A 10,023-nucleotide genomic window follows, 5' to 3' on the forward strand; every position below is an offset into this window, starting at 1 on the left:
TATATATATACAAGGAGCATACATGTATAGTCAAAACTGGTTGCTACTAACAAGAATCAAGTGTTTTCAATTGTGATATCTCCATGTATGGATTACTGCTCTGCAGATACATCTCCAGAGCTTTGGGGTATTATAATCCACTTACCCAATTACTGTATTAGATCCTGTCACTAAAAGGGATCTTGATTTTGAGCAGGCCTCTCTGAAAGCCCAGAAATTGCAATTGTTGCCTCTATAGATAAGGATGTGCTGATTATATATCTCAGCTGACTACTTAAAATTTAAATTTGTAGAATATCAAAAACAAAGTCATCAAAAGAAACTAGCTTTAAAATAATACCCTATGACTTCATATACAACAAATTTGGTATCAGAAAACAAACATATTTTTGATTAAACAAATTAAAAAATATTTGCCAGGGCCAGGGAGTTAACCTGAATTGACTAGAAAAGTGCACAAAGGAATTTTCTGGGGTGGTATAAATTTCTGCTTATTACTTAGTGTGATGATTATACATGCAAAACTCATCCAAATGAAAACATAAGATTTGTACATCTCATTGGATATAAATTTTACATCTCTCTTATATCCATTCAATACAGAATGAATAGTTATAGATTATTGGTAGCTATAGATACAAAAGTCAAAGGAACCATAACATTGAGAGAGCTGTGTTGGCAAAATGAAAGTAATGTTAAATGTCTGTTGATTTCAATGGAATGCACATCTTGGATGATTTCCTGTCATAATCATAATTTACATACCCATTAGGATCCTTTTTCTTCCAGTTTGCCAAGACACAGTCTGCATAAAGCAAAATAGGAGGGAGCCCCAGCTTCTCAGAGAGTTGACAGTATGGAACAGCAATATTTTTTGGCAGAACCTAATTAAAAATAATATTTATTATACACCTTTGATGCTTCTCACTTTTCACCTGCTTTTTGTGAGTCAAATATTATATGCTCTATACAATGTCATTTTGAAACCAAACAAATATTTGTATTCTTCGTCCTCATTTCAGAACTTAACAGTGGCAATTGTTCAACACTCATGTTTGAAGTTGTGTAAATGTGAAACTGATCACAGATAAAATCTGACCACAGAGAAAATGATGAGACAGAGACCAAGAAGAACAAAAATAAGGTCACCCTTGAACTTGCAATTACCTCATGAGTTGTTTGCATTCATTAATTTATCCATCACCCAACAAATAACTTATTAAGTTATTCCTCTATGCATGGTACCACATTACCCATGGATACAAAGGAGATAAAAATATGGTTGATACAAAGATTTAATTAATTTTTTCAAAGAAGTTCAATCATTTGTAATTAAGACTTTTGAAGATTAAAAAATAACGGTGAGAATAGAATGCTGCTTTTGGACCACATACAGAAAAAAAAAGTCTCTGTCCAGAGTATTGTATAGAATAACATTAACTTGAAGATTTACTGTGGTGAAAGGAGGAATCACCTTTACTCTTGCTGTAGGAACTCTGGCAGCATAGTGGTTACGAATCAGGCTGCTAATCTCAAGGTCAGCAGTTCAAAGCTACCAGTTATTCAATGGGAGAAAGATGTGGCTTCCTGCTCTGGTAAAGATTTAAAGCCTTGGAAACCCTATACAGGGCCGCTATGAGTCAGAACTGACTCCACAGCCCACAACCACCACCACCATGTTTCTATGTAGAAATATATCAATCAGTGTGACACTTGTGGCTTAGCTCAGGTCTTTCTATAGCAGAGGTGCAGAGTTTTGGAGTGAAAATTGAAATCTAGTTCAGTCTCTTCCCTCCTTCCTTTCTTCCTTCTTTATTTCCTTGAGTTTGCCATTCATAGAATTCTGATTTGTGTTCTACCCTGTAGTAAAGGCTTCCTGTCCCTATGAGTTGGAACTGACTCCACGGCACATAACAACAACAATTGATGTAACAATCAATGTAATAATTAGGGTAATCTTTGTCATTAACCTGCAGCAAGAATATGTGTATCTAGTCAGAGATAGGAGTCCTGGTGTAGTGCTGTACTATAAGTAAAGGTTGATGATTTAAACCCACAAGCCATTCCTTGGAAACACAATACAGGGTTGCTATGAGTCAGAATCTACTTGAGAACACATGACAACAATAGTCAGAGCTAGGGCAGGAGTGGTGCAACTCCTGTGGTAGAACTGGAGTGACTCACTCCACAGTGTTGTAAAAATCAACAGGACTATAATCCAAGTGACTTCAGTCTACTTTAATATGCTTAGTGAAGATGGTTTAACCAAGAGAATAAGATGTTAGAATAAAATCATGGACATTGAAAGTTGCGCCTAGAAGCGTGCTTTCTGTTGCAGAACTTGTGCCTCTTGGAATTGCGACATTTTGTTGGTTATTTGCAACTTTTTCAAAAAGAAAGACATTCTACCCCTTTATGATCAAGACAAAAACAAAACAATGATGAAAGAAATTTAATGTAACATTTACATTAGAAGAAAGAGAAAATGTTCAAAATACCTTGATGATAAACAATCATGCAGCTGCTAGAAACTCATGGGCTTATTTCTTATCCATTCTCAAGAAAAAGTCACATATTGACTTAACTTCCTGCTATTTTCTCACTAAATGATTTTTACTTTTATTTTTTTCATTGCAAGCTCCTCAGATACTTTTTAGAATTATATGCTATATAAACACTGAACAAATTATAAAAAATATTTTAATAATTCTGATCTCCTTATACATCATTGTCTTTATACTTTTGGATTATGATCTATTTCTTTTTTGCTCTTTTTCTTTTGTACAAATTCTATAAATCTTTTAAGAAACAAAGTTCTATTTACTTCTTGAAGCTCTTCATGATCATATCAACTATTATTTCCTACCTTTAATTTCACTTATCATATGCTAAGTACAGAAGGAAAAAAATCAACCTTGTGGTTCAAACTGATCTTGCAGTTCAGTGTTTATCTTGCAGCACCACACCAGGACTCCTCCACACCAGGATTTGCCTATATACTTATTCAGATTATTAAATCTAGAACTCTAGTGACACTGGGTGCTTAGCTATATTTTAGATTAAATTGTAAGAACGGAACTAGTTTTAAACTTTTTAGTTTAGTGCAAATCCAGGATGTGGTGTTCTATAAAGTTTGATGAGTATAACTCATCCACACATGTGGACCCCGCAGTTTGATCTGAACCACTAGGTCAGCAGTCTAAACTCACCAGCTTCTCTTTTGAAACCCTATACAGGGTAACTATGAGTCAGAATGGGTTGATGGCACTTAGCAACAACAACAAACACACTGCTGTCCGGTTGATTACCACTTATAGCGACCCTAGAGGGTGACTCTAGAGTAGAACTGCTCCCTAGGATTTTCTGGACTGTAAATCTTTCCGGAAGGAGACTGCCTCATCTTTCTCCCATTGAGCAGCTGGTGATTTCAAACTACTGAAATTTCAGTTATAGAACAAACACTTAATCTACTGTGCCAGATGTGCTTCTTTTGATGAATATAAGGAAGTATAAAATGTTCCCATAATTATACAGAACAATTTGTCCTTTCATATCAGAAAATAATTTATCACATAGATAAACTGTAAGTGTTATCTATCTTTAAACAAATAATAAAAAGAAAAATAACTTCATAAAATGCCAATTATCTTTATCAATAGAGAAGAAACTTAGAATATATGACAGAAACTGCTTCCAAAATCTATCTCACTAGTTTATTGTAACTTAAAACTTAGGCATTTCAGTCTTTCTTGCTTTCATGTGATTAGGGAGGTCAGATAAAATATAGGATACTAAAGCTGCTAACCACATCTTTTGGGAGAAAGATGATGCTTTCTGCTCCTGTAAAGATTTACAACCTTGGAAACCCTATATGGCATTGCTATGCATTGCAAGTGACTCAACAGCACACAACCACCACACCACGTAACTTAAAAGAAAATATTCATTGTTATCTGAAATTCAAATGTTACTGGACATCCTGTATTTTTCCTTGCTAAATTTGGTAGCCCAACATTGACTGAGAAGACAGGACCTTTGCCTCACTAGTGGAAAGAGAATAAACATAGGCAATTTCCTTAGTTTACAGATATATTTGACACACTTATTTGCCCTATATCTTGGAGTCCTGGCGTGGCACTGCTTGAATTTGGTAGGTGGTTCAAACCCACCCTCCTCAGAAACCCTATACATGGGTCGGAACCGACTCAGTGGCTCTTAACAGCAACAGCATACCTATACCTTGATCTAAGAGGAAAATGGCTTTCAAGAATTAATTTGTAATGGCTTTATTTATAATTGCTATCATTTTGATAAAAATTAGACCATGATCGTTGTTGTTAAGTTTCGTCAAGCTGGCTCTGACCCATAGTAACCCTGTAAAGGTTTACCGAGGCTGTAAATCTTTACGGAAGCAGAAAGCTTCATCTTTGTCCCACGGAGAGGCTGGTAGTTTCGAACTGCTGACTTTAAGGTTCCCAGACCAATTCGTAACCACTGTGCTACCAGAGCTCCTTTAGACCATGATTATCTTATAGATAAGTATTTTGTTGTTGTTGTTGTTGTTATGTGCCGTGCAGTCGGTTCCAATTCATAGTGACCCTACACAGGGTTTCCGAGGCTGTAAATCTTTACAGGAGCAGACCGCTTCATCGTTCTCCTGCGGAACCACTGGTAGTTTCGAACTGCTGATCTTGCGGCTCGCAGCCTGATTCGTAACCACTATGCTACCAGAGCTCCTTATAGACATGTATTAAGATGACATTGTTTTAAATCGAAGGTTATCTAATGCTAATGAGAGTAGAGCAAAATCTATATATCTTTCTATATTGGCAAATGTAAGACAATGCTTGGATCAGCAGTTCAAATTCACCAACCATTCTGAGAAAGAAAGATGAAACTTACTACGTCCATAAAGGTTTGTTGTTGCTGTTGTTTTAAGTGCCGTCGAGTTGGTTCCGACCCAGAGCGACCCTGTACAGGGTTTCCGAGGGTGTAAATCTTTACGGGAGTAGAAAGCCTCATCTTTCTCCCGCGGAGTGGCTGGTTTGTTTCGAACCGCTGACCTTAAGGTTCGCAGCCCAATTCGTAACCACTACGCTACCAGAGAGCTCCTTCCATAAAGGTTTACAAGCTCAGAAATCCTACACAGGGACACTATGAGTCAAAACCATTAGTACACAGCAGCAGCAGCAAGACAAAGATATAGACTTAACTAAGGACTCCTGGTATGGCGTTGTAGGATAAGCACTGGACTGAGAACTACAAGGTTAGCAGTTCAGAACTACCAGTTGCTCGTTGAAAATCCTATACAGGGTCACTATGAGTTGGCACTGACTCAACGACACTTAACAACAACAACAAGAGCCATAGTGTTTATACCTTCCAAAAGTATAAATACAGAAAATGTGTCATGTTCTAAGATATTTAGAGAAGTCTTATTTACAATAGCAAAATACTTAAAACAAGTAAAGTATGTATCAATACAGGGCTGAATAAGTAAACTAAAGTTCAGACAATGAAAAATTAGAGTCATTTCAAAATGCTGATGATTATGTAGCAACTGAAAAATGCTTGCATTATGTTATATTGAAAGAAGAAACATAGTTATGTATATACACAGGATAAAGTCACTTTTTTGTAGTATATAATTAAAAGACTAAAATGTGATTATAATCACTGACATGTTAAAAGAAACTGGATTGTTTTTCCTGCTATCCATATTTCAATAAAAAATGTAGCTATATTGTATTTATACTTATATTAAAGGCACAGTGGAATATTTATAATGTATAAGCCATTATAATAGGAGATCACCAAACCTCACGGACATCTTCATCTCCCTGATTCCACACATATGCCATAGTGATATATCCCAGAGCCAGACGAGCAAGGCGTTGCAACTTGTGCTCCTGGAGATCATCAATGCTGAACTGAGGCAACTGAGAATACATGAAAGGATTAACTCAAATCAAGGTGGGTAATGTTTTTGGCTTCAATACCAAGTTTAAAATGCTGAGAAGCTATAAAAGGAGAAGACAAATATAATAAACAACTCAAACCTTTTCAACTTTTGCACGTAATTGTCCAGTCTTTATTAGCTCAGGCAGATTTTTAGCAATGAAAATCCAGTCAGCATACTTATCGGGTAGCTCCTCCTAGAAAAAGAGAAATAGCACTTGCATTGGCCAATGGAATTTATTTTTAGTAGGCTTGGCTTCCCACTGATAGACTGTTTTGCTCCAACATCTATTCTGCCCTGACATACACATTTTTGTCTAATAATGATGGTCCATGAATTGTCACTTGCAAACACAGGATACAAGACTTTCTCTATGCCCCTACTCTCCCCTCTCTCAATTCAATCTCTTTCATCTATCTCTTTTTCTAAATTCTCCTCAAAAGTTGCACTAAAATCTTCCTGACCACAACTTCCAGCATACATCTCCCTTATTATCAATCTTACAGCTATACCTTTTCACTGTTATCTATTACTTATCTTGATGTAGCATTGTAGGATAAGTACTAGCTTGCTAACCATGAAGTTGTCAGTTCAAACCCACTCGCTTCTCTTTGGAAACTCTATACATGGTCGCTATGAGTCAGAACTGACTTGATAATACAAACAACAGCACTGCTTACTTCTCAAGTAGATTTTAATTCTTTGAATAGAAGAAAAATGAGATTCGTTGTCAGTAGTGGACTAGGTAATCGACAATAGTTTTATATTCATATTTCATTTAATTCCTATAAGAATCCCCAAAGTTGAACAATCTATCCATGCCATAAATATGGAAACCAAGGCTCAGTCTTGTAACTTCTTTTGTCTGTTTAGTTTATTAGAATTCAAATATAACTTTTACCAACTTTCAAAATCCATGGACTTTTTTGAATGTCTCAGTATCTGATGATAAGGATTATAATGTGCTTTCAATTCCATTTCAATTTCTCATAGGACCTGCACAGTACTGAGAAAACATGAGGTCTATTCATATAAGAGTGTATATTGTTTGCCTACTTTGATAGATGCAAAATAGAAGTGCCTTCCCAGAGTCTACGCATTTATGAACTCATCTCAGGAAGAATCAGATACAAAAGAAACTCAAGAAACTCTCCAAAATGTTAGACCAATCCCTCAACAACTCCCAAACCACTCACTTCTATACCTCCTCACAAACTATTTTAAAGTAAGTCTTTGGGGTAGGGTGGGGCAGTCATCAACACTGAGCTATGGTGCCTGACTACAAATAGAGATGTGAATTCAAACAGACACAGGTAGAAGGTTTTAACTTTAAAACAATGTTAATATTACAAGTAAGCTATAAATCATGACCAATGTAAAACATGATTCAAAAATTTCCAACATCTGCTTGAAATTGGACAGTCTTAATCAGGTTAGGCATATTTTCATCAACGAATATTCAGGCCACATATGCACTCAATACCTACAATTCCTGTTTGTCCATAGTATTCTCCTTGAGCATAAAAATATGATGCGCTAGTATTTTCAGAAAAAAAAAAAAACATTTTATTTCGTTCTGTGTTTCACTGTATAACACACCTCCATTTTTTATTGTTTCTATTTCCCCAAATAATAGCAATGCATATTTTCCCCCTTGTGGATCATGTTCATAATCTTGTGACAAATGATCAGAAATATACTTCTGGTTCAGAGAATCCCTTAAAGGTATAATTTTATATAAATAAGTGAAGAATAATTCACAGATTCTTTCAACTGTTCCAGTTGAGAAAATGTACATGGATCAGGTTTAAACCTTGGAATATATTCTAGAGAGCTCTATAATTGCCATGGTCATTTAATTTTAAAAGAATCAACTCTTAAAATGTTTGATATGAAGCTCCAGATGTTTCTGAAAAAAATTGTTTTATTGCACCATTATAAATATTTTATTGAAAACCCCATAACTTGCTAAGTGTATGTGTATGGAGGGGTAGGAGACAAGTATAAAGATTATTGATTTGTACATATAAAACAAGCTAGGCAGTCTTAGTACTGAAATTAAAACATAAAACAGTTTTGTAAAATAAGAAAACTTTGAAGACAAAATTAGATTTGGAGGAAACAGTTACTTTATATTTACCTATATATGCAAGTTCTTTATAGGATTATATTTATAAGTACAGCTAAGGAATTTGGGGTCTTCAACAAGACTATATCTGCTGCATTTAGAAATATTCACTAGCATGTGGGCTTGAACAGTATGTACTGCAAATAAAGATATACTGGTATAGAATTTATATACAACTGTCTCAGGATGGGACTAGCTGAGAGAAATCTGAAATCCTTTCCATGAAGTTCATGCACTATATTTAATCCAAGAATGAATAATAATAATAATGGTAATAATAATAAAATGCAATATCTTGTCATCTCTTCTCAAGAGACGCAGCATAGCAGAATAGTTAAGATCATGCACTCTGGAGCCAGAGTATTCAAGGCTCAAATTGTAGCATTGGTACTTATTACCTGTGTGAGCTTGGGAAATTACTTCAATTATTCAGACTTTATATAATCACATCTCATCATAGAAATAAGGATAATAGCATGCATGTTTTTTGCCTTTAGGATGATTATGAGATTGCATTGAGTTAATATTAACAAATTCCTTAGGAAAAAAATGTTATGTAAGTTTTGAATGATTAAAATAGCATTGATAGGTTCATTTACATGACCTTCTTTCAATGACAAATTAGAAAAATGTAGTTCTTATGGTAAATATTTTTACTTTCATGCCTTATACCCATTCATAGTTAAAACAGTCAACAACCAAAAGTGACTCAGATTCTCCCTTCAGTTTTATGCTCAGTGAACAGCAATCCATATTAATATAACACAATGCTGATTCATGTGATATCACAGAATCCTAATCAAATTAGTTACCCATGTTATTACAGTTTAGTGTAGCCATTGATTAAGGAGTTTCCCTTTGACTGGTGGGAATTGATGATTTTGACTTTTTATGATGATTCTGGAAATGCATTCGGATTAAATCAACTTTTTATTTCTACAGAATAATTCTTTGGTAGAGATGAAATATTCTCTACAATTTCCTTATTTCATCACTGTCTTTTCTATTTAAGATGATTAAGCATAGTGTCTAGAGCTACATTTCTAGAGAGAATATTTAAGGAAGGGTAAGTGAAATAAAAGTTATTCAAACTGCTTCCAAGGTTGTTAATACTGTAGTCCTTTGTTAGTAGAAACTGCTAAACCATAATTGTCCAATAGAAATTAATATTCAAGGTAAATAATGAGGAGAAAATAAATTTGCCCATATTTCAGTGCCCTTTCTTACCAGTGGATTTGGCAGAATGAAGCCCAGATCTTCATCTATGTGGAATTTTTTATCAATGCTAAAAGAGTCTTCCATAGGAGAGTCCTTATCATGTGCCATTCTTGCAGTCTACTCTCTGGTCTCTCTGAGTTTCTGAAGAGATTCAGAGCATCTATTTATTAGAGTGGATGCTGTAGCTAATGACCAAACCTTTCTCATGTAGGCAGTGAGACAAGACTTCCACCTTCAGAATAGTTTCATTTTTGATTTTCTTTATGTGTCAGCTGATAAGGGTGAAAGCACAAAAGCATCTCTGGATATTATATGAAGAAACTGAAAGTTTATATACCTTATCAGTTTTTTATTATTTATTGATAAATTAATAAATGTATCATATGGGAAGGCAGAAATGTCTTGACAAATAACCAGAACATAGAAAACATGTGCCCAAAGCAGTACATGTTATGGAAAAGAAAACATGTGCCCAAAGCAGTACATGTCATGGAGAAGTTTAGAATTTTTACTTAGAATAATAAATTTGACTGTGGATAAATTACCAAACTTTTTTCTATTTATTCTTGTTAATGGCTTTCATTTGAGCTTTAAAAGTCCTTTGAAGACATCAATGTCATATATCCCTGTAACAAATCCATTACACTGATTTTTTCTCAATGTCTGTGAATCATTAAAAAAAAAAGCAGAAAGTACATGAAGAATTCATAAAGATCAC

The 10,023-nt window shown here is 34.8% G+C and overlaps 1 protein-coding gene across 1 annotated transcript in view; it reads right to left on the minus strand.

Annotated features, from left to right (window-relative positions):
- The window catches only part of IDO1 (indoleamine 2,3-dioxygenase 1), a 17,073-nt gene extending 7,660 nt beyond the window's left edge, over positions 1–9,413 (minus strand). Inside the window, exons 1-4 of the mRNA XM_006859939.1 lie at positions 9,315–9,413; positions 6,060–6,155; positions 5,820–5,939; positions 766–884 (exon numbers count right to left, since the gene is read on the minus strand). Of these exons, the coding sequence (XP_006860001.1) occupies positions 766–884; positions 5,820–5,939; positions 6,060–6,155; positions 9,315–9,413 (434 nt within the window). The remainder of the gene's footprint in view (positions 1–765; positions 885–5,819; positions 5,940–6,059; positions 6,156–9,314) is intronic.
- Positions 9,414–10,023: the final 610 nt, after the last annotated feature.

The sequence above is a fragment of the Chrysochloris asiatica genome, unplaced genomic scaffold (genome assembly GCF_000296735.1).
Source record: "Chrysochloris asiatica unplaced genomic scaffold, ChrAsi1.0 scaffold00035, whole genome shotgun sequence".
NCBI classification, from domain to species: domain Eukaryota; kingdom Metazoa; phylum Chordata; class Mammalia; order Afrosoricida; family Chrysochloridae; genus Chrysochloris; species Chrysochloris asiatica.